We start from the raw sequence: 25121 nt of genomic DNA, 5'->3' as shown, positions 1-25121 counted from the left end.
TAACCACAATTAATAAATCATAAAATATCAATTCATATATATGTAAGTGTGTGTGTGTGTGTGTGTGTGTATACATATATATATATATATATATATATATATATATCCATTGTTACAATATGCATTTTAAATTTGGTTATAATTATTTATGACAAGATATAATGTATTACAATTCACATTATGAATAATTATAATGCATTATACCCGTTAATAACCCTTTCTAATGTATTATACATAAGGCTTTAAGTACAGTTACCTTGCAGTAAATTTAATTATCCGCAGATCTTCACCAGAATATCGTAAAACATTTGTCTCCGATGTGTGTTTACAGGTTGTGGTTAGGACAGTCATTTAGCTTATTAAAATAAAAATATTTGCATATGTCCTGTTTTTGACAACAAACTCAAGTGTTGCCAGCTTTGTATATCATGCCTATGGCTGGTCTGTGCTCGAAATTTAAAGGGAAAGTTCACCTAATTATTAAAATTCTATTATCATTCTGTTATCATTTACGTGTAGTTTACCATATGCCCCCAAACCCCCAATCAAACTCAGTTTTTGGACCTCAACTCCAGTTAATATGGGACAGCTAGACAGAAATTCTGCATAGTTTTTTGATTCAAACATGCTTCCTTTTAGAGGTTCATTGCATGCTTTTGACACCATGGGAGAGGAGTTAGTCCATGATGAATTACATGATGAACAGAGAAAACCAGCATGATCTCAGGAAAGAGGAAGTTTTGCAAAAGATTCTAGGGGATAAACTGAACAGAGTATATGGCACATATACTGTTTCAACCATCAGTTGGATTTGATGGTGGTGAAATAGATTTCAAGTTCATTGCTTTGATGGTTCATAAGATTCTCCTCTTCTTTGACCGTACAAACAAGATCCTTCAGGTCAAAGCAAACGATCTGCATACCGGCCTAAAACCTGTGCATAGTGTGTGTGTGTGTGTGTGTGCATTCAAAATCTCAGGTTTGAGTTTGAAGCCTTGTGGGCACATTGCAATGATGGGCATCAAGCGAGTTTGTCCAAATGGAGAAAATACATGAGTAAAGGTCTCAAGTAGTTTGTAGTTGGACACAGCAATGAAGCAGATGAGATAAAATGCAGAAAATGTACAGAATAGATTTGTCTCTGTAATGAAAAGCACTTAAACAGAGGATTTCTCTCAGAGTTTAATAGCTGCACAAAGGTACAGTCAAGCTATCATCAATACAGCACTACTAATACCTGCTTCTATGTATTAGCCATACAAATATCTAGCGGCTATACAAACTTGGTTTACAAAAAGTAGGTGATGAGTCATTGTTGTTGGTGGGCGGCTCCTCCTGAGATGATGTCACTCTTCTGTGAGTGTTTCATTGGTGGAGTCTGTAGGGGTGGGCGTGGTTTGACAGGTGCAGCAGCTTTAGCAGAAGATCTTGGCTGCTGGCAGATGAAGCGGCGGCTGGACCATCGGCGTCTCCATCCACACACGACTGATCCATACTGCAGCCCTCTGAGTTACGTACAAACCATCAGTTACAGTTAGGTGAATACACATAGAAGTGAAAATCACATTCATTTTCTCAACAGATTTATTTTTGCAAACTTACCAGGTAAATCATTGAATAATTTCCCATGAATTATTAAGATAACGTGCAAAAACTCATTTTATTTTCACCAGAGGTTTTCTTTTTAATCACCTTTTAGTGTTTAATATGCTTCTTCAAATTTGATTATCATAGAAATTTCCATGATGAAAGTGCATGCTTGACATGCAGAAACAAACATCGTTTCTCACACATAAAGCATGCATATTTGAACTTTCATTTACCATATTTCATATATTTGTATTTGATATTTGTACTTAAGACTGAAAAACAAATCTGCAAATATTAGTTAAAAAATTTAAACAAAGTTGTAAGAGGTAAAAAGTACTGTTTTTTTCCTCAGAAAAGTAGTCAAATATAATATCAAATATAATATTTGACCCTGGACCACAGAACCTCTTAAGAAAGATATTTTGTAAGTTTCCTACCGTAAATATATCAAAACTTAATTTTTGATTAGTAATATGAACTTCATTTGAACAACTTTAAAGGAGATTTTCTCAATATTTTGTTTTTTTTTGCACCCTCAGATTCCAGATTTTCTAATAGTTGTATCTCAGCCAAATATTGTCCATCATAACAAACCATACATCAATGGAAAGATTATTTATTCAGCTTTCAGACGTATAAATCTCAATTTAAAAATATTTACCCTAATGACTGGTTTTATGGTCCAGGGTTACATATGAGCTTATGCTCCTCAGTTTAGGAATGATGTATAAATCTCATGGACCCTTATGACTGGTTTTGTGCTCCAGGGTCACATATAGTAATCAAGTTTAAATTGCACTTGAGCAAAATACAAATCCCTCAAAATAATACTTTAGTACAGTCATCAAGTAAAATTACTTTTATATAAGATATGAAATGGGTAAAGCTGACCTGAGTCACAGCAGACCCCGGGAGCAGCGCAGCGTCCCTCATAACCGCACGCTTTTCCAGACGCTTCACATGGAGAAGGAAGAAAATCTTCCTCCAGACAGCGGAGTGTTTCTGGAGAGCCAATCAAGCAGCCGATGCCTTCACCACAGCAGATACTGGGACCAAAACACCGGCCACGATCGCCAGGACCACATGACATGCACTACAGAGAACAAGGAAATTAAAGCTCAGTTGTTCAATTTAAGGTCAGGAAGTGTATAAACGCACCTGTCGAGATGGCCAATCCTGTACGGCTCGTTTGCCTCCGATGGGGCAGTTAGAGATGTAACAGGCCGAGCAAATGGACAGCAGACACAGCAGACCGACCACTGAGAGCAGACCTCCGGACATATCTGTGCCAGAGACACGAAAATAACACAACAGACTCCAAATAATACACTACTTTTAATAAAGATGCTGTACTTACTTTACCGAGGCTGAAATTGAGAGCTATAATGAAGCGATTCAGCTTTTAAGCAGCGATGTTCATTTGTATGCTGTGAGGAGACTCTTTTTATACCTATTTGCTGCGTGATCTTATCACGTTATTACCTGTTAGCTACAATCAAGGAGTCTTAGCCATCTAAATGATAATGATGTGACCTGATTAAGTCAGTGAACTGGTCACTACATTGTCCAGTAACAGGGATGTGCGTCATTAACGGCCCGTGATGTGGCATAACATCAGACAGGTGAATTAGCACAGGACTATTCATTGTAGAGCTTCCTGAGATTTCACTCCTAAAAAATAAAGTTTCTGAAACTAGGGTTTTCACAGTGATGCCATAAAAGAACCATTTGGGTTCCCAAACAACCTTTCAGTGAACAACTCTTAAATAACCATGTTTTCTTATTGTGGAGAACATTTTAATAATCTAAAGAAGTCTAAAGAACCTTTGTCCAATGGAAAGTTTCCATGGATTTTCATCACGGAACCAATGATGCCAATAAATAACTTTTAACCTAAAAACAGAGTGCAAAAACAATAGTCATTGCTGAGTTCCAATTATATTAAGTGTAATGTTGAAGTATGTTGATCAGTTTAACCCCCAAACTATTAGTCTTGCTATGTTTTCTAGTTGAATGAAACCACTCCTTTTCAAGACACATATGCTTTGTATCTTTGACTTGTTGACTAATTGGTCAACAGTTATTAGATTCCACCATCGAAGCTCATACTGTCTCATATCGGACACAGGTGTCCCCCAGGGCTCGGTCCAGGGCCCACTGCTATTCATGCAAAACACCCTTGACTGTGTCACCAAGCATCTAAACAACCATGTCATCAAGGTGACTGATGATGGTTGAGACTTCTGCATATTAAACCTCTGACATCCATATTCTGTTATATGTTCTGCAATGTGTCTATTATATCAGACGAATGACAATAAGTACTAAATTAGAAAATAAATCAACTGCCATGTTCTTGAATACGTAACATGTTCTGATGTGTTTAGATGTAACTCGTGGCAGACTAATGAGCCGCTGGACTCGAGGGAATAATGAATGCTGAAGTGATTAGCCTGTCGAGTCACACGTTAATAACAGAATTGTCTCAATGAACACGTCCTTCCTGCTTTTTATTCATTCATCTCTGATTAGCCTTTAATAGGTCACATATCCCTTTGATTTAATCTAATTATAGAATTATTACCCCGGGTCAACATAGGCAGCCGCTGATTGAAAGTCACATGCTGCTTTTACCACACTGAACCAGTTACATAATTATTGGTTCATTTGAATGGAGGAAATATAGCAGCTGAACATATTTCTTTAAAATAAGAACAAACCGTTTTAATACAAAAGTACTTAACACTATTTAGATGTATTAATAAATAACTGACTGACTGTTGTTTCAGGGTCATTTTGGCACCAATGTGTGTTTTCTTTTAAGTCAATTCTTGCAGCAAAATTTTATAATCAGAATTAATGGATGAATTAATCGTTGCATAGCAAAAAATAAATCTGTTGTAGTCATAAAATTGTATACTTTTTCTCATGCACAACTAATTTTCCTTTTGCACTCATCCGTTTTTATGTTCTTTATGTTGCAATCAGCTGTAAATGCAGGACTGATCTCTCTGGATCTGCAGGAAAAGCACAGTGTCAACACTGATGGACTGATTAGACACATGGTGTAATTACAGTAGCTAACAGCAATATCTACATTTTTAAAATTAAATAAAACACAAATTATCTCACACAAACATCTTTAGGAGAACATTAAAGAGCAACAACAGAAAGTTTCACGTGCAAACAAGAGGAACGCATACACGAAAAGCAGAAACATAGGGAAAATAAATTAATAAAAAAAAATATATATATATATATTAAAATATAGTTTTTAAAATAATAATAATAAAATATGATAAATTAATAATATTTGGATGTTTATGACAATTTACTAAACAAAATAAGAAAATTGAGGATAGAGTTGAGTATATTCCTCAGACTTGTTGGAAGTCTGACCCTTAGAGTCCAACACATCAAATTCTGACGCAACCAGGAGTGAACCAGGGATAATCGTTTTAGAAATAATCAATATTTTTGATCAGGTCTGGACTGGTGACGCTTTATGAAAAGCTGTGTTTCTTTATGACTCTTAATCAGTGTTGGGGACTAACTAGTTACATGTAACAGAATTACGCAATTTAATTACAAAATAAATGTAACTGTAATCAGTCACAGTTACTGAGAAAAAAAATGTGTCGTTAAATTACAGTTAGTAATGAAAATATTAACAATTACAAATAGGGTTACATTTGGATATTTTCACAAACATACAGATTTGATTGATTTCTTTCCCAAATTGCACTGACTGCTCTAAAATATGAGACACAGTTTCATGGGTTATAGCACACATGCTTATTTGACAACTGTTTTATATCTTATTTGCTTCATTTTTAAGATTAACATTTTTTTCCAAGGAATTGCTAGATGCCAGTGTTTCCTGTCATAGCTATTTGGAAACAAACAAACAAACAAAAAACAGTATCATAACTATTAAACTATATCTTATGATTTAAATATGTATTTGACCTCAAAATTATCTCAGAAAAAAAGAGATGCTAAAGTCTGATTCTGTGGTGGCTGTGCTTTAAAATTAAATTAATATAAAGTAATCAAATGCAATCAGTTACATTACTTTAATAAAGTAGCCTAATTGAAATAGTCACACTACTTATTGCTCTTAATTCATAATCATACATTGTTCGTATGTTGTGTTTTATTTGACATTGATTCATTTATTGAGTGTTTGTCGGTCTCCACCCTTCTCTTCTTTATTACCTGCTTCAGGTTTCAGCTCCACCTGCTCTGCGCGCGAGGCTGTGGCTCCACTCCTCTGGAGTGCCCTGCCTAGTGCACAACATGGAACGCACGTGAGTGATGTAGTGCTGTCTATGTAGGGAGCGGAGCGGGATTTGAGACGCGGCCGTGAGGTGAGGTTCATCATGGCGGCGGAGTTTCGCTCTCTGGCGATGAAATACCGTCAACAGTCACGAATGAGCTCAGAATATCGCACTAAAACGGCTTCAGATCGATTTTAAAGCAGTTCGCTTTCAGACTCATTATTCTGTGAAGGGTTATATTTCGTGTCATCGCGAGAGTCGCTGGATGTACATTAACTCTCTCTCATTTACATCAGCTGGTTTGTGGCGAAAATGTGTTTCAGGTAAATGTCGTTTTCCTGTCGTTCTCGTGTTTCTGTCCTTGTTCTCGTGTTTATTCTGCGTGTTGTTGTCTGATCTCTGACAGTCAGCTGATACTCGCTCATTATGCAGATTTAAAGGAAACGCGTCCGAACACAAAACATTACATCATTTCATTAAAATAATCACACTGTACTATTATAAAACATTCCATAGATTAATCCTAGGGTTATATCACAGTGATTATTTTGGTTGTTTACGAATCAAAAACATACATTCTGCCATTCTTATTGAATAAATACAAATAAGGTCATGTTCAGAGTGTGTTGATGTTTGTGTAAATATTATAAAGTACTGATATGTTTGGGATTAGTTAGCATGCTTTGCTCTGTTGTTTGTGATATTTTGTTGTTGTTGAGCTTTAATCTGACCTCAGTATCACTGACACACACTGCACTCTTATTCTCCTAGCCTGCTACACATGCACTTATTTACTAAATATTCCTGATTTTATGAACACATCAGTCATATCTTGGCACAATAGAGACTGAGAGCACAGCTGCTCCATAGATGCATGTCAGGGTTAACAATGCATTCATAAAAAATGTTTTGGTCACTCGAAATAAAATAAATATTAAATAAGTGAATATAAAAACAAACCAAACTTATTTATTAGACCTGTTTATAGGCTTTCCTGTTGCTCAAATAGTAGAGCATGGTGCTAGCAACACCAAGGGCATGGGTTCGATTCCCAGGGAAAGCAAGAGCTGATAAAATGTAAAAACTGTAACTTGAGTTTAATGTAAGTCGCTTTGGATAAAAGCGTCTGCTAAATGTAAATGTATTATTTTTAAACTTTATTTCAGCGAGTTACTAAAGCAGCATTTCTCATTTTCTTTTAGTGTAACTTGATACACTAAAATAACTAATAATAAAATAATAATAACTTTTAAAAAATGAATAAAAACTATAGAGATATATATTAAAAAACTAATAAAAATGTAAAATTAAAACTCCACCAAAAATACTAAAAATTAAACTACAATTAAAATGAAAAGAGAAAACATAAAAATGAATTCAAAATATGAGAAACTGTTGTGTTTGTGTGATGGACGGTCAGGAGCCTCCTGAATCTCTCCTTCACTTGAAGCAGTGTTGCAGGTGTTTTGTTTGCGGTGTGTCATCTGATCAGTCCCTCCCAAACACACGTGTTAGAGTAACCAAATGCATCAGTGCCTTGTTTAAACATCACTGGTAATGCTGACGAGTCCCTTTCGTTACCTATGTTCTCCTGTATCTTGTGTTGTAGTAGGTTAACTTAATTTAATTTATATTATCATTCTACTGTGTGTTATCAGACACCGTCTGGCTAACTTGACCCAGGAGACGCTTGCATATTGAGTTAGTGGCGGTTACGATAGTGTGAACAATGTGATAGTGACTCATTTATGCAACACTCTGAGGGCAATGGGATAGTGTTGTGCATTGTAGTGTCCTTTACAATGCAGTGAAGGCGGTGTGTTGCAGTGCATTTGCTGGAAGACATGTGCTGGATTCCTGACGTGTAGAATAACTGAGAGCTTCAGCTGCTGTTCTTCACTGGCTTCAATCGCTAGAAAAGAGCAGTTCAGCTGTTCCTTAGTCTTACACAAATGGCATGGAAGATATAGGCCTAAACTTGAAATTGCATGGAAAAAACTCTGAATTGTGAGAGATAAACTGAATTGTGAGAGATAAACTGAATTGTGAGAGATAAACTGAATTGTGAGAGATAAACTCAGAATTGCAACATATAAACTCAAAACATAGATTTGTTAGATAGAAAGTCAGAATTGCGAGAAAAGACTGAATTGTGACAAATCTCTGATATAATTGTGTGATATAAACTGAATTGTGAGAAGAAAAAAAACTCAATTGTGAGGAAAAAAGTTAGTCTCAAATAATGTTGGATATAAAGAGCTTATTTAGTTTGAACAAGGCTGTTACCCAGCTGTATGTCATTAATGAATAGTTGTACATTGTTATTATTATTATTATAATGAATTAACTGTTTAATAGGTTATATTTTTTTAATATGATTATATTTTAGTCCCTTCAAATCCTAAATATTTGGCTGAATGATTTCTTCTGCGCAGGTAGTTTTCATTTGCGGTGTTCCTCAGGGCTCCGTCAGCGGCCCGTCCGCATTCAACATGTCCTCCACAGCCGTCCCCAAACCTTCTCCTGCGCTCTCAGGCCTGGACAATCTCTCCATATCATCTCTTCTATCCGGAGACCTGGAGGAGGACGGTGAGAGAGAAGACGAGGATCTGGCCGATCTGGAGGTGAACCCCTACGATGGGCTGCCGTATTCCTCGCGCTACTACAAATTTCTGGAGGAGCGGAAGCAGCTGCCCGTGTGGAGTCTGAAGCTCAGTCTGCTGGAGCACATGGAGTCACACAGCATGATCGTCCTGAGTGCAGATGGAGGAACGGGGAAGAGCACGCAGGTCCTTATGTACATCACAAACACTGGCTGCTTCACACTTCTGATCTGTTGATAGTTCTGTTCGTGTCCAGTTTCTCAGAAGTGTAACATGAAAGCAATTTACTCATCATTTAGCCTACCACCAACTTGAGTTTCTTTCTTCTGTTGAACACAAAAGAAGATATTTTGAAAAATGCTGGCAAACAAACAGTTGCCGGTAGTCATTGACTTCCATAGTATAGGGGAAAAAAAATACTATGGAAGTGAAATGGAGACCAGAAAATGTTTGGTTGCTGACATTCTTCAAAATATATTTTCTTGTGTTCAACAGAAGAAAGAAACTCAAACAGGTTTGGAACTACATGAGGGTGAATAAATGATGACAGAATATTAAATTTTGGGTGAACTATCCCTTGAAGTTCAACATGCATTTGCAACGACCTCTAAGTATGATAGCTGCAGTGTTTTACTTCAGCGCTAAGTTATCATTCGCAAATTACACTATTGATAAAGATACACCTATCTAGGGTAACTGTTAATGAACCAACAATTAGTCAATGAAAAGACCAGCTCTGTGGACGGCATCTGTCTCGTGCTGTTGATCACCACTGAAAAATAACTCGTCCCTCAGTCTGTAAAAGCAAAGAAAGTGACACAATTTTTTCTATAAAGCTCTTGAAGCCTGTAGTCACGGCTAAAGGTTGCTGTCAGGCACAACACACAGAGCAGTGACTGTTTTATTGCTTTTATAACACAGCTACTATGTAATAAATACTAAATGTGACACTAAAGACATGATTAATGGCTGCTAAAAATTCACATTTGCATTGCAGAAATACATTATGTAGAATTACAATAGAAAACAGTTATTTTAAATTTTAATTATGCAATTTATAAAATAAAATAAAAATGTAGTGGATTCAGTGTGCGGCTAGGTATCTTCTTGTTTGTTTTAAAATTGTAATAATAATTCACAATATTTCAGTTTTTACTGTGTTTGTGGTTAAATGCAGCCTTGGTGAGCAGAAGAGACTTCTTTCAGAAAGATAAACTTTAAGCTTTTTTTAGAATTAAGCTATTTAACACAAATATAGGCATAAGCATGTTTCTGCTAATGAACCCTCCAGTACGGTTGACCCGCAGGAATCCAGTGATTGTTTACTGTCAGCATGACTCAGATGATCTAATGTGGTGATGGACAGTATGCCACAGATGCTGTCAGAAGAGCTTAACATGTACAGTATTACACCCAAAACATTCCTTTAGGATCAGGGCTCGAAACCAGAAGGATGCATGTTCAATTCCTGCAAAGGAGCAATTGAGTTCTATTCTATTCTGTTCAAAGCTGTTCCATTCGGTTCTGTCTTGTCTCATTCCATTCTATTCAATTTAATCCTGTTCTATTATATTACATTCTTTTCTGTGCACTTTTTTATATAATTTGTACTATTCCATTTTATTCCATTCTATTCAGTTCTATTCTATTTAATTCTATTCCATTATATGCTATTGTATTCTGTTATGTTGTATTGTATTCTGGATTGTTGAATGTCTTTCAATTCTTTTTCTTTCTGTTCTGTTCTACTTTTCTGTTCTGTTCTATTCTATTATATTCTTTTCTGTTATTTAATTCCAATCCTTTTTTAGTTTATTCTAGTTAATTCCGTTCTGTTCTATTGTATTCAGTTCAGTTCTGTTGTGTTATTCTATTCTATTCTATTCTATTCTATTCTATTCTATTGTCCTCTGGTCTATTCTATTCTGTTCCATTCCATTCCATTGTGTTGTATTATATTCTATTTTATTCTTCCTCATTAATCACTCACTTCTTGCACTCTTGAGTCATGTAGTCTTAATTTATCTGCATCTACATTCTATTCTATTCTACTTTGTTCTATTCTATTCAAATTTATCCTATCCTATTCTGTTCTATTCTATTCTGCTTAGTCCTGTTCTGTTCTCTATTTTAATTTGTCCTATTCGATTCTGCTTTGTCCTATCCTTCTATTCTGTTCTGCTTTGTCCTATTATGTTCTATTCTGCTTTGTCCTATTTTATTCTATTCTATTCTGCTTTTCTCTATTCTGTTCTGTTCTATTCTGCTACATTATATTCTGTTCTGTTATGTTTTATTCTGCTACATTCTATTCTATTCTATTCTGCCACATTTATTTCCTATCCTATTCTGTTCTATTCTATTCTGCTACATACCATTCTATTCTATTCTTTTCTGTTCTATTCTTCTACATTTTATTCTATTCTATTCTGCTTGTCTGGTCTTGTCTTGTCTTGTCCTGTTCTATTCTATTCTATTCTATTCTATTCTATTCTCCTCTCCTCTGCTCTTTCCCGCTCTCTGAAGTGTCTCTCTGCTCTGTTGTGACTCGAGTGCAGGTTCCTCAGTGGTGTGTGGAGTTCGCTCTGTCTCACGAGTTCTCTCAGGGTCTGGTGTGCTGCTGTCAGCCGTATGTGGCGGCGGCCTGCGGTCTGGCGCTCAGAGTGGCCGATGAGATGGACTTGAGTCTGGGGCTGGAGGTGGGCTACAGGGTCCCTCACGAGGACGGTTGCACGCCGGACACCATACTGCGGTACGAGTATGTCGCTCGCTGCTCTCCGCCACTGCTCTGTGCCACTTTAACGCTGTAGTAACGTTTGCTCTCTGCAGGTTTGTCACAGACTCTCTCCTGCTGGAGGAGATGATGTCGGACCCTCTGCTGCGGCAGTACGGGGTTCTGGTCATCGACGAGGCTCAGGAGCGCACGGTGGCCACGGATGCACTGCTGGGGCTGCTGCGTGACGTGTGCCGCCAGCGCTCCGAGCTCAGGGTGGTACTGCTCACCGAGCCTGCTGTTGCACACACCTTCGCCAGCTTCCTGGGAGAGAGCGTTCCTCACCTCAGCGTTCCCTCACTAAACTACACCGCTGAAATACTGTACCGAGAGCCGTCCACAGGACGCGACCTGGCCACGGCTTCCTGTCACATGATCCTGGATCTACACCGCAGGGGAGAGGAAGGAGACATACTGGTGTTCCTCCCCAGTGTGCAGGTATGAGTCTCTATGAGTCACGCCGCCGCTGAAGCGGTTTGAGTCAGTAAGAAGATCTGATCCTTTATCTGCTGGGGATCATTCACACGCTTCAACAATGAACGTACTCACCCTCAGGTTACTCAAAGTAATATGTGACCCTGGATCACAAAACCAGTCATAAGAATACATTTTATGAAATTGAGGATATGTCATTAGGATATGACAATATTTGTCTGAGATACAACTATTAGAAAATCTGGAATCCGAGGGAGCAAAAAAATCTAAATATTGAGAAAATCTCCTTTAAAGTTGTTCAAATGAAGTTCTTAGCAATGCATATTAAAATATCTTCATGGAATGTGATCTTTACGTAATAGTTAAGGTAAGGTAGTTGTTAAGTTTAGGAATTGGGTAGGATTAGGGATGTAGAATATGGTCATGCAGAATATGTGCTTTATAAGTACTAATAAATGTTAATAATAGGTATGGTAATAAGCAACTAGTTAATAGTGTGAATTGGTCTCTATACTAAAGTGTCACCAATTTTTTTTTGTTTGTTTTTTTTTTTGATCGCATACACAACTTCTTTTTAGTCTTTTTTGGAGCTTGACTTTATAAATCTACCTTCTCTTTCCTGGTATTTTGCTAAACATCATCTTTTACGTTCCATGCAAAATCTCATATGTGACCTTGGAAAAGTAGTCATAAGTCGCAAGGGTATATTTGTAGCAATAGCCAACAATACAATTTATGTAGTACCGATTTTTATTTTATGCCAAAAATCGTTAGGATATTAATAAGCAGCAAATGAGGAGTTTATAGAGGCAAAAGTCATAGTTAATGTTTTTTTTAGTAGTGAGCATTGGACCAAGTATGACCAAGAAATCTTCTGCTGTTATCTTCTCATTCAGTAAATGTTTGTCTATCAGTTTCTCTGTTTTAATTGATTCTCGTTTTGATATTGATTCTTAAATCCCAAGACTTAATCTATGTTGTTTTCAGTTGATGTGTAAACAAAACGTAATGAAACATTATGCCTCCCGTCCAATAAATCGCAGTAAACTTTGCTGTTACTTTTGATGTGAAACAGTCTCCGCTTTAAATTGTCAATTTTCCAAATTCAAACAGTAAATGCTGTTTTGTGACTCTGAGAGATGGCTGTAATGAACCGATCATCTCTTCCTCTTTACTACTAGTTACAGCAGCAAATAAACCTGAAAGAACTTCCTGAAATCAATCATGAATTAAATAATTGATCAATCAGCGATTCAACAGCAGAAAGATAAATCAGCTTGTGATCAATAATGTCACCTAACATCACATTTACCCCAGAAAAGACATTCAGTGACCATAAACTAGAGAGTCAGCTAGAAACAGTAACTCTATAGAGGAGCATTTTGATAAATACTTGCAGTATATTACATATTCATGATATTTTTACTGAACCTGTCATGAAAACAAGTTAAAATACTGTTTATTTATATTTCAACAAGCTGGAGTACAAACAAAATTATTTTAAAAGTTATTTTAAAACAGTTATTATAAAAAAATGTCTGCTTATAAATCACTTTAATATAGTAATGCACCGACTGACGGTGTTTATGTATAGTTCAGCATTATTCTAGGGATTTTTTCCTTGAAAATAAATTTATATGTATTGTACCTTATCAGAATCTAATCGAATCATGAATCACAGCCTTAATACAGGAGATATTTCTTCTTTGAGTCGCATATCATATACATAACTTTTTTTATGCGTCTTTAAGTTTCTCCTTGGCTCATCCTGCTCTTTTCTTTCTCGTATGTAAATAATGCACTGATCCCTGCACTGATCTCTTCATTATAATCACAGACACACACACACACACACACAGACACACACACACACACACACACACACACACACACACACAGACACAGACACACACACACACACACACACACAGACTCTCCTTTTGTCAACAGCATCACTCCCTCATTCAGTCCCTTGAGCAAACTGACCTCATTCTGCTGGAGAAACACCATCAGAAAGAGTGATTTCAGAGATCATGACAGTAAAATACACCTGTCCTGTTCACTTTAAACAACTCGTTGAGTTTGGATTTACTGCTGAAAACTGGAATTTACATCTTAATGCAAAATGTCCTTTTGCATGCTGCATTATTCACAAAATCAAACAATTACAGAGGACTAATGTTTGCTTTCAGATCCTTATATCTGATAAATAAACTGTACCTATGTACTTAAATATTATTTATGTAAATATATATTTTTATTTATATTTAAGTATACAGAAAATCCTGTAATGAATAATTTCTCCTGTTGCTGTGTTTATTCCAGGACTGTAGCTTTATTTATGAGGCACTGTATTTACCAATATGGTGTTTAATATTTTGAATTAGCTTTTATTGTTTTGTTCTTATTTTACTTTTAGGTTATTTTGTTATTTTTGTAATATATGTTTGTTTAGCTGATTTTAATTTTAGTTTTAGTAATTTTAGTACTTGTTTTATTTCATTAGTAGCAACATTTGAACATTTTGAAGTCATCAAACATTTAATTTTCAATTCATGCAACATCAACAATGTTTAATAGTTGTGTTTTTAATTAACAATAACAACATCTAAAATAAGTTTAGGATTATAGATTAATAGTTAAGTTTTTATAGTTTTTTAGACATATTGGCTGTTTATTAGTACTTCTATTGTGTGTTTGTGTGTGTCAGGAGATCCAGGAGTGTCGCACGGCTCTGGAGAAGGAGTGTGTGTCTCTCAGCGCTCATCTGCTGTCTCTGCGTGTGATCGAGCTTCACGCCGGCATCGCAGGATCATCGCAGCAGCTTTACGATACAGAGAGCCCCGAGGACAAACAACAGAACGAGCCGCTGGACGCTCAGGAGTCTCCAGCCCAGAGACGCAGGGTCATCCTCACCGATGTCTTAGGAGAGGCTTCGTTCTCGCTCAGGAACATCCGATACGTCATCGACAGCGGCGTCCAGCTGAAGACCGTGAGTCAGAGCTCAGAGTGTGTGTCGGTTCTGTCGTATGAGGCTCGGTCTTCATCCTTCTGTTCCTCCACAGATCTACAACCCTCAGATCCGAGCGGATTCACAGCTTCAGCAGCCCATCAGCAAACAGCAGGCCGACACACGCGCCCGCAGGGTCAACAGCACACAGCCCGGTGCGTAAAACACCAGCGTACAACTGAATCATGGACAGTTCAGATTCAATTCAATTGAAATTCTGAATGTGATCAGACTCAGTGAAAGCAGCATAAAAGCAGTCCATATGTGCTGTTATGTGAAACTAGAACTATGATGCTGTGTCATTCACAAGTGCTGTTCACGATCATTGCATGCAAAAAAAGATGGGCATGAGCATTCGGGGAAAGTGGTTTGAATTTATACATCTGGCTGAGTAAATTTGTTTTATGTTCATGCATTTATCTGAAGTGACTTGCCTTGCATTCAATGTTTACATGCGATCAGTTCAAGGTTAGGGTTAACTAAAGTTAACTAAAACTAGAACCATAAAAAAAATCTTTATTTGGAATAAAGTAAATGTTAACTGAAATAAAATATAAAATCTTAAGCTTATTTTATTTCAGCTAGTTTCCAAGGCATCATTTCTCATTTTCTTTTTAATTATCTTGATGTACAAAAATAATTCAAACTGAAATAACATTTAAAAACTGTATATATGTTTTTGAAAATGACAAAATCTAACATTAACTCACATGAACATGAAACCAGAAAATATAAAAATAAAATCCAATACAAAATGTTAATAATTTATTAACATCTCAATAAGTGAATGAAACGGTCTGTTCATTCATTAGTAGTAATGTGTGTGTGTGTGTGTGTGTGTGTGTGTGTGTGTGCGTGCGTGTGTGTGTGCCGCAGGCGTGTGTTTCCGGCTCTACTCTCAGCAGATGCATGACGAGATGCCCGTGTCTCGCTGTCCGGCGGTCACAGAAGCAAACCTCAGTCATCTGGTGCTGCTCCTCAAGAGGCTGGACATCGCAGACATGGGCCAGTGCAAGTTCCTGGACCGGCCGGGTCAGTTCAGACAAACACACGCTTCAAGACTGAAGCTCCTCGCTTTTGGTGACCGTTCTGATAAAATTAGCTTTTATTTTTATATTTGCATTTTACTTTACGTTTTAGTCATTTTAGTATTTTAACATTTTATTTCATTAGAAGCCAATGCAACTTTTTTTTTTTTTTTAAGTTTTCATATAATATTTATATTCGGTCATTCTGTGTCAAATCAACCACATTTCAGAAACTTGCCTAGCTTCAATTTTTGATTTTGTCAATACTTTTTCTGAAGAAAGACAAACGTGATGAAAGCCAAAATATTAAATGTATTCAAATACAGAATCTTAAGAATAGATGACTGAGAGCTAATGTGCCTCAACTTCTCCGTTTCAGTGCATTTCTGTTTTAATAGAGGCTAACAAGATACATTTCTAGTTTATTATTTGTTCTTCAGACATTCCTCTTTAAATACAATAAGTCTAATGCATAGTGACCAACATTTGGTTTTGGACACTGAAAATGTGTTCATTTGAACAATTTACACAAGGAGCTGCATTGAGATGCTCATATCTCTGGAACTGAACCACACAGGACCTTAGAAATGACGAGGCCAAAAGGAAAGTTTGTTAAGACCCAATATCTAAAAGGGCATTAAGATATCTTTAATACTTCTTGAGTTACAGACATGCAAACTTTGGAGAAAAAAGTAGTGTTGACTAGTGTTAAACGGTCACCATTGGCACATAATGCAACACAGATTGCTAAAGTCAACAGATTTTACTAATAGAGCTACCAATCTCTGTGTAAAAATAACATAACGATGCTGCCATCTTACTGAAGTCATTTTTACCCCTCTTTTAATCTGGCTCTGAATCTCAGGTAAAGCTTGTCATTTTGACCCCGCTCTACAGAATAGTGGATTACTCCGTAAATATACATCTGTGACATTTAATATGCTGGCTTTCTTCTTCATTTATGTATTTGTTTCACCTGAAAGAATATTAATAAAATCCCAAATTTGAGCTGAGGACCTCTGGTTGCGTTGATACAGAATGACCCTATAGTGTTTTATTTTATTAAAATGATTTTTAATAGATTTAGTGCTAGTTAACAGCTTTAGTTTTAGTTGGTCCTGTTGCTGTGTTTGAGAGTTTTTTCCAGGACTGTAGTTTCATTCGGAAAGCGGTGTATTAACATTTTGAATTAGCTTCATTTCTATATTTTCAGTTTTCATTTTCATTTTAAACTTAATATTAAGCTTAAATGTTAGGCATTTTATTACATTATTTTATCTTTTTTGGTCACGTTTTCTTTTGAATATTTATATTTACCTGTCATTTATTTTTTATTTTAATTTGAGTAATTTTAGTGCTTAAACTTTTTTTTTATTGCCAAGACAACATTTCAAATTTTCATTAATAGTTTTTTGTTTGTTTATTTAAACTTTATTTCAAGTAACATAAATTATTTGAATAGTTTAGTTTTAGGATCTTGTAATCTGCTCATCCGTTGTGTAGTGTTTGCACAAACTCATTGACAGACAGGAGGTGTGTGTGTGTGTGTGTGTGTGTGTGTGTGTGAGTTTGTGTGAGTGTGTGTGTGTGAGAGTTTGTGTGAGTGTGTGTGTGTAGGGATGATCTTCATTCTTGTGTGTGTGTATGGAGCTGTTTTAGTCTCAATAATAATTCACACAAAAGATACGATGCACACATGCGTAACCAAATTCACATGCATGAAACCTAATTCACATGCATGTACAAATGTGCACAAAAAGTTCATTATGGACCTCCTCCCACGCGGGTCACTCGTACGCTTTAGCCAATCAGATTTGTATGAGTGACCCAAGTGGGAGGAGTTCGCTGCCAGGAAACAAATCCAAGGCGATTCACACACGAATGACGATTTGCATATTCAGTCCATGAACTTGTAAATTTTGAACATTCAAAACTTTTTGTGCACAGTTGTACATCTGTGAAATGTGTTTTGCGTTTGTGAAACGTAATTTATGAAAATATATATATTTTTTGTGCATGTAAATAGTTTTTTGTGAATATATATATATATATTTTCGTGCACATGAATGAGGTTTCATGCATTAGAATTTGGTTTCGGCTGTGTGCATTGTGTCTTTAGCGTGAATTATTATTGAGACTAAAATGGCTCCATATGTGTGTGTTTGGCTTTAGGTGAACTGGTAAATCTAGAGCTCTTACAATGGAGGCTTTTATTACATCAGACCTGATGTTTCCCAGCAACCCTGTTGCACCATGATTTCTGTGAACTGCCCTGAACCAGCTGGTCAGATTAGAGAAACTCGTGTGTGTGTGTGTGTGTGTGTGTGTGTGTGTGTGTGTGTGTGTGTGTGTGTGTGTGTGTGTGTGTGTGTGTGTGCAGCTCCGGCGGCGCTGATGCAGGCTCTGGAGGATCTGGATTATCTGGCGGCTCTGGATGACGATGGGAATCTCTCAGAGGTGGGAATCATCATGTCTGAACTTCCTCTAGAGCCGCCGTTAGCCAAAGCTCTGATCGCGTCCTGCGAGTTCGACTGTGTTAACGAGCTGCTGACCATCGCTGCCATGCTGACCGGTACTGACTGCTCTCATGCCTGTGATCACACTCATTTACACACGGTGTTGGGGAGTAACTAGTTACATGTAACCGAATTACGTAATTTAATTACAAAAAAATGGGTTACACTTTATTTTAAGGTGTCCTTGTTACACGTTACATGTACTTACTATTATAATTACAATAAATCATGCATAATTACATGCATCCACTAATCCTAACCATATAGTAAGTACATGTAGTTAATTAATATTACTGAGTACTTAAATGTATAATTACACTGTAACAAGGACACCTTAAAATAAAGTGTAACCAATAAATTTAACTAGTCTGTTACAGTTACTGAGGTAAAATGTGTAATTAAATTACTTAAGAAAATGTTAACAATTACAAAAGGGTTACATCTCAATTTTTCACACACAGAGATTTTTATTGACTTCTTTCATAAATTACATTGACTGCTTTAAAATATGAGACACCAATGTTTTTAGGACACATGCTTATTCAATAACTGTTTTATTTCCTATTTGGGTTTATGTATATGCTTTATTTTTTAAGATTAACTGTTTTTGCCAAAGCATTGTTAGATGCCAGTGTTTGCTGTCATAGATTTGATTTCATAAACAGTTTCATAGCTATTAAACTATATCTTGTTATGATTTTAAATCTGTGTTTAACCTGAATGATCTCAAAGTGAAAAGAGCTGCTAAAGTTTGATTCTGTGGTGGCTGTGCTTTAAAATTAGATTATTATAGTCTTAGTTCAAGTGATGAAGGATTTTGAAAGTCTGACAGAAATCAGTGTTGAGTTCTACTGTAAGGTTAACCTGCTTTACATGCTTCAACATGATTAACAGCTGAAAACATTCGTTAGAGATATAGAAAAGTAATCAAATATAATCCACTACACTACTTTAATACAGTTATTGAAATAGTTACACTACTTACTACATTTTAGATTGAGTAACTTGTAATCTGTAAAAGCAACCTTCCCAACACTGTTTACACACACACACACACACACACACACACACACACACGCACACACACACACAGACGTCTTGAGTAAGTGTGTGTTTGCCTTGCAGCTCCGCCGTGCTTCGTTACACCTCCGGCTAATAAAGAGGAGGCGGCTGCGACCCACAGACGACCCCTGCTGCATCCGGACGGAGATCACATGACCCTCATCAACGTCTACAACGCGTATCTTCAGCGTGAGTGACTGCATCAGACGGATACTGATGCGTCTGATATAGGAATACTGTATCATGTAGGAATACTGACTGAGTGTGTGTCCTCAGATAACGAAGACGAGGTCTGGTGCAGGACAAACTTCCTCAACGCCTCTGCCTTACGATTGGCTGTGGTGATCAGGGCGGAGCTACTGGAGGTAATGCAGCGAATCGAGCTGCCCGTCTCTCCTCCCGCCTTCGGTTGCCAGGACAACAGCACCAATATAAAGAGAGCTCTGATATCGGGCTTCTTCCTGAAGGTAAACGCACACTATAAACTAAACCACGGTGCTCCAGAATGCTGTGTTCTGATTGGCTTGTCACTGGTACGGCTTAACTAGAGATCGGCTTATATTGATTTTTTTTTATAACCGATACCGATAATTTGCATGTTTATGTGACCGATAACTGATATGCAGAACCGATATTTATTTGTTGTTTTACACAATGATAACAACAGTACTGAACTGAGCAAGCACTTTTATTTATAACACTGTCAATATTGTAATTTCACTCCCTCCTTGCAAATTGTTTTGTTTCTACATCAGCTGAAACTGAAAGAAAGAACAAAATAAATAAATAAGGTGCACTATCATTAGTGTCTTTCTTAAATGAAAGCGCTGATCGGGTAACAAAGAAAAAAGAACAAAAATAATTCTAACAATTAAAAAAAAAAAATCTTAAACCTTAAATCTTATTAAAATTCCATGATGTATTGAATTTGCATTACAGTGAAAACCATAGTAAAGTAAATCAACGTAAACCCAATTACATTTCTCTATTATTATTATTACTGTCAAAATTCCATAATGTATTGAATTTGCATGTTAACTAGCTAACATTAACTACAGGGATTTGTTTACAAAGCTTTACTATGGCAGGTTCATTTTAGTGTTTTACATACAGCTAAATGTAGTTGATATCTGGATTATACTGAAATGTTTTGACATTAGGGCTGCATGCTTTGGAGAATAAAAAAATTGAACTGCATTTTTTCTCTTAAAAAAATAAAAAAATTAAAATAATAATTGCAGTTTCAATTTAAAATGAAATTTTAAATAAAAATAAAAAAGCTCCAGATGTGCTGTTCATTTTTGTAGGGTTGCACGATTTGGCAATTATTGTTATTAATATTTAATACATGTATAGTCGCACACCGGACGAGAAGCACAGCGCTCACAGGTACAATTCACAGGTATTATGTCCCCACCAATCTCCAAAGCAAGCCTACGCCCTTGCTACAGTACATATTTAATATTACAATACTAATGTTTATGGCTGCCTTAATTTAATTTGTAAACATTAAAACATCCAATCATTTCTCTTGAAATCTGCAGGAGCCTTAAAGCGTCTCTTTTGTTGACAACAGCTGGTTTAGAAGCGCTTCTCATCACAGTTTTGAGAATATGTTGGCGTGTTTCGTTAAGGAGGGTTAAATTATAATATTCAATTAAATCACAGCCTTTGCCATTTGATAATCACACTAAACCATATCACAGTTTCTGTTTTATTTTGATTAATCATGCAGCCCTATTTGACATTTCTGTACAATTCAGTGCATGAGATGTTAATCAAGGCATGAGCAGTTTTGTTTTTGTGTAAAGCGGTCTGCAACAGTTGATTGGAAATGATACTGGAAATATAGTATAGTTTAGATCGGAAATTATTTTTGTATCTGTGGCAACTCTTCAGTGATTAACAACAATAATTAACAAATGTGACCCGTGCTGGCAAAATGAGTTGAATGTGCACGGCCTGATTTTGAGCTACAGGCAAAAGAGGTTTGAGGTTTTCACAAAAACGAGTTCAGGCCTCTTCTAGCAATCCCAATGCTCCATAAAGTAATTAAACATATAGTAATTAATCCATATAGTAATTGCAAATTGACATTTGCAGAGCGTGTGCATACAGTATAACGTGCCTTTCCAAGATCTCCCGGTAAAGTACATTATTCTGAAATATGTCTTGGCGAGATTCACACAGGCATAATCTGTTATGCCTTACAAGAATGGTTAGGGAAAAATCTGATGTATCATTATTATATTAGATCTATGCATTACAATAGGTCTTAATATAGATCTGTCTCAATATTAATCAAACCTTAAAAGAAAAGACGGAATCACTCTCGACTAAACTACTGCATATTTCCATCTTTGTTTGTATTTTTAATAATAAAGATAAAATAAAAAATAACTATATTGTGATTAATAATAGAGTAATTATTATTAAGAAAAGAACTTGTAGGAAAATATGCAACGTTGCTTGGTGATTGTTTTTCTTTGGAGTGTTAAACTTGATTTTTCTCTAAATCAACTCTGCTGACTCTAACGCCTTCAAACCGCATTTTTTGTCCGATTCCAACAAGTCATACGTCATTTTGAAGGTATTTTAATGAAGAATGTGGAAATAAAAAGCTCATTCCAACTCATTTTGCCAGCATTTTATTCTGAAGCTGAATAAATAATCTTTCCATTGATGTATGGTTTGTTATGATAGGACAATATTTGTCTGAGATACAACTATTAGAAAATCTGGAATCTGAGGGAGCAAAAAAATCTAAATATTGAGAAAATCTCCTTTAAAGTTGTTCAAATTAAGTTCTTAGCAATGCATATTACTAATCAAAAATGAAGTTTTGATATACACTGAAATCACAATGAACTGACATTTGAGTGTTTATTATTGTCCTTTTGCATTATCGACACACTATGTTCCTATTTAATACTATAAAGCTGCTTTGACACAATCTATATTGTTAAAAGCACTCGATAAGTTATTTGTTGGTGTGTGTCTCTTCTTGTTCTGTGTGTGATCCTCAGGTTGCTCATGATGTTGATGGCTCAGGGAACTATCTTCTGCTCACACACCGTCACGTGGCTCACCTCCACCCGTTCTCTTCATATAACTGCCGCCGACCGCAGCCAAACCCTCCCAGCTGGGTGCTTTACCACGACTTCACCATCTGTCACGACAACTGCATCTGCATCGTGTCTGAGATCCACCCGCAGATGTGAGTGACCCTCCAGTCAAACCCTGCTCAAACATCAGACATAACCTTCATCCTTCCCTCGCGTTTCTAACAAATCTTTCCCTCGCAGGTCAAAAAATGACCCAAATGCCTTAAATAATTTTTTTTTTTTTGTCCAGAAAGCTTATATTGATCCATTTTTAAAAAAAAATCTGATTATTTATTTAGGTTTTTTAAAATGATTTTTATTTTTATTTACCTTATTTTCTTTAATCATGCATGCTATAATGTGTCTGTGTGTGTGTGTGTGTGTGTGTGTGGTTTATGAGGACACAAATTTGTATAATGACATGGGTATGTTTGTGTGTGTGTGGAGTGTAGTGTGTGTGCGTGTGTGTGTCTGTGTGGAGTGTAATTATGAGGTGTGTGTGGAGTGTAATGTGTGTGTGTGAGTGAGTTTACTGGTTTATCTAGATATGTACAATTATACAGAGTATAACCAGCAGTGAAATGTAAGTCAGGTCCGCTACAAGGACAGTGCAATTATATAGAATACAAATATTAAGAAAAAAATAAAATAAAAGATAAAAAAATATAAATATAAATGTACAGGTCAGTATGTTGTTGACTTAAATAGTAATAAAGAGGAAAGTGCAAACAAGTTGTACAGGGTATTTAAATAGCAGCAATATGAGGTAGAGAAAATTATGAATAGCTTATTGATATGTTGATATTTACATGGAGTCATGTGATGAAATGTGATGATCTATGAAATGTTATATATTGTGAAAGATCATGACAACCCACTAGAGAGACATTTGACTGGTTCTCACGAGTTAGAAAGGCTTATAAATCAGCCAAAAGATCTAGTGTTCTCCACATGTTTCTGTGATGGGGTAGGTTTAGGAGATAGAAAAAAATCATTAAATGGATAGAAAATCAATGGAAGTCTATGCAATGTCCTCACTAAGATAAAACAAGCGTGTGTGTGTGTCGCAGGTTGGTGGAGCTGGCGCCTCTGTACTATCTAGGGAACCTTCCGGCCAGTGACGGCCGAGATCTGCTGATGGGCTTCAGACAGAGTTTATTTCCTCCAGAAGAGCAGGACACAAACCCTCAGGACCAAAGCCATGAAGAAGCGGGCAGTCAGCACAGTGCAGAGACGTGCAGCGTTCAGTAACACACACACACACACACACACACACACACACTAGCGGCGACGACGACATCTTCAGACCTCCAGGCGACTGTGATCACTCTTCAGCAGACTTCAGTTCTTGTCTGGCACAGATTTATTATTTCTGTAATTGACTTATGGCTATGAAATCTATATTTATATATGTTTTTAATGGTGAATAAAGAGTCTCTGTGGAAAAAGTAAGGGAACAGAGTCCAGCAGCCAATCAGATGACGCTCAAATCATGTCCAGTCACATCAGTAATAAACTCTAGTCTGTCAGTCTCTTGTAGAATAAATGAATGGCAGCTGTCTGTGAACGCCACGGAAGCTCACTTCACTCACACAACATTTTCCAGAGTTTTCTGGCACGGTGTGATTGTGTTCAGTCACAAACACAGAGCGGCATCATGATATGATTTCTATTTGAGTTGTGCTTTCATATACTATAAGCCTTTATCACACTTCCACGTTCAAAAAGAGAAAGTTTCAAATAGTAGCGTAATAAAACGTTGGCTGCAGCCTGTATCAATGGCTGTGCCCAGAGCAAAAAAAGACAGATACGTCTTCTAAAGACACCAAACTCAGTCATTAATTCAGTATTGTGAAACCAAGGAAGATGGTTTTATGATATTACGATATATATTTCATCAATGTCTTAAAATGGAGTGCGCAAGCCATGCTGTATGTGTACGAGTCTGACCACCTTATTTTATTACAGAAATCAATACAAACAGCAAATCACCTTAAAGAGCATTTCAATTAGCCAAAGTTTAAAATAATTCAATTATGACTAAAGACCAGATCAAAGAAGTTTGATGGAAGCTTATTATTAAACAATTTTTCATGCACTCACTTTATGATGCAATCCTCAATAATTACATCAAATTAAAGTTGTTCAAATAAACGAATATTTCCAGCCCATAGACGATTATAACAAATAGATTGATCATTGTATACAAGTCATATCCTGTGTGATTGAGTGCAATGATTGAACAGCATTGCTGTATGCAAAAACATGAGGTTAATCATAATAAATATTGCAAGAATAAGTCAAATAATATTAATAATATTAATATTAAAAATAAATGTAAATCAGTCTGATTATTCCTCTGGGAGTCATTTGAGCAGGGCATCAGTATAAATAAACAGTTTTAAATATTGATGTTTATTTCTAAGTCCAACTAAATCCGTTTAATTTTCTTCACAAAACTGGTGTCTGACAATAATGCAAGCGGTAATTCCTTTACACTACTAATTGGAGCCGGATGTGACGTGGACTGTTTTGGTTGATTTCGGTCTATTTAGCTTTCGCTGTCTGTGTGCCCCGTTCACAGACATTGGTGTTTTCTGTTTTGTGTTGCTGTCTGCATAGTGCACACTTTCTCCTTCAAACCGTGGCTCAGTAACACACAGGGATCTCAGTGATGCTCCTGGAGTCTGACGCTGGGATGTGCCTTCAAGCATTTCAGC

The 25121-nt window shown here is 36.4% G+C and overlaps 2 protein-coding genes across 2 annotated transcripts; one reads left to right on the top strand and one right to left on the bottom strand.

Annotated features, from left to right (window-relative positions):
- Positions 1-1160: 1160 nt before the first annotated feature.
- Positions 1161-6298, bottom strand: LOC306871796 (isotocin-neurophysin IT 1-like). The gene is made up of 4 exons (XM_079419963.1): positions 5809-6298; positions 2749-2873; positions 2482-2683; positions 1161-1505 (listed from the first exon to the last, which is right to left on the bottom strand). Exons 1-4 carry the CDS (start codon positions 5972-5974, stop codon positions 1366-1368), a joined length of 633 nt encoding a protein of 210 aa, XP_079276089.1. The 5' UTR covers positions 5975-6298; the 3' UTR covers positions 1161-1365.
- Positions 5883-24196, top strand: LOC306871795 (ATP-dependent RNA helicase DQX1-like). The gene is made up of 12 exons (XM_079419962.1): positions 5883-6193; positions 8306-8659; positions 11032-11225; positions 11303-11684; positions 14392-14673; positions 14747-14846; positions 15568-15723; positions 18100-18291; positions 19361-19486; positions 19574-19764; positions 22324-22514; positions 23472-24196. Exons 2-12 carry the CDS (start codon positions 8363-8365, stop codon positions 23650-23652), a joined length of 2292 nt encoding a protein of 763 aa, XP_079276088.1. The 5' UTR covers positions 5883-6193; positions 8306-8362; the 3' UTR covers positions 23653-24196.
- Positions 24197-25121: the final 925 nt, after the last annotated feature.

This window comes from Barbus barbus, assembly GCF_936440315.1.
Source record: "Barbus barbus genome assembly, chromosome: 6".
In the NCBI taxonomy this organism is placed as follows: Eukaryota; Metazoa; Chordata; class Actinopteri; order Cypriniformes; family Cyprinidae; genus Barbus; species Barbus barbus.
The sequence above is the reverse complement of the archived record's forward strand: the minus strand, read 5'-3'. Positions and strand labels throughout refer to the sequence as shown.

Excerpts from the sequence above, each read along its gene's own strand:
- LOC306871796 (XM_079419963.1), bottom strand. The coding sequence starts at position 5,974 with ATGATGAACCTCACCTCACGGCCGCGTCTCAAATCCCGCTCCGCTCCC. Across the intron at positions 2,874-5,808 it reads GGAGCTGAAACCTGAAGCAG|ATATGTCCGGAGGTCTGCTC; the intron begins GTAATAAAGAAG and ends TCTCTGGCACAG. Across the intron at positions 1,506-2,481 it reads CGGGGTCTGCTGTGACTCAG|AGGGCTGCAGTATGGATCAG; the intron begins GTCAGCTTTACC and ends TACGTAACTCAG.
- LOC306871795 (XM_079419962.1), top strand. The coding sequence starts at position 8,363 with ATGTCCTCCACAGCCGTCCCCAAACCTTCTCCTGCGCTCTCAGGCCTG. Across the intron at positions 18,292-19,360 it reads CATCGCTGCCATGCTGACCG|CTCCGCCGTGCTTCGTTACA; the intron begins GTACTGACTGCT and ends TTTGCCTTGCAG. Across the intron at positions 19,487-19,573 it reads CTACAACGCGTATCTTCAGC|ATAACGAAGACGAGGTCTGG; the intron begins GTGAGTGACTGC and ends GTGTGTCCTCAG.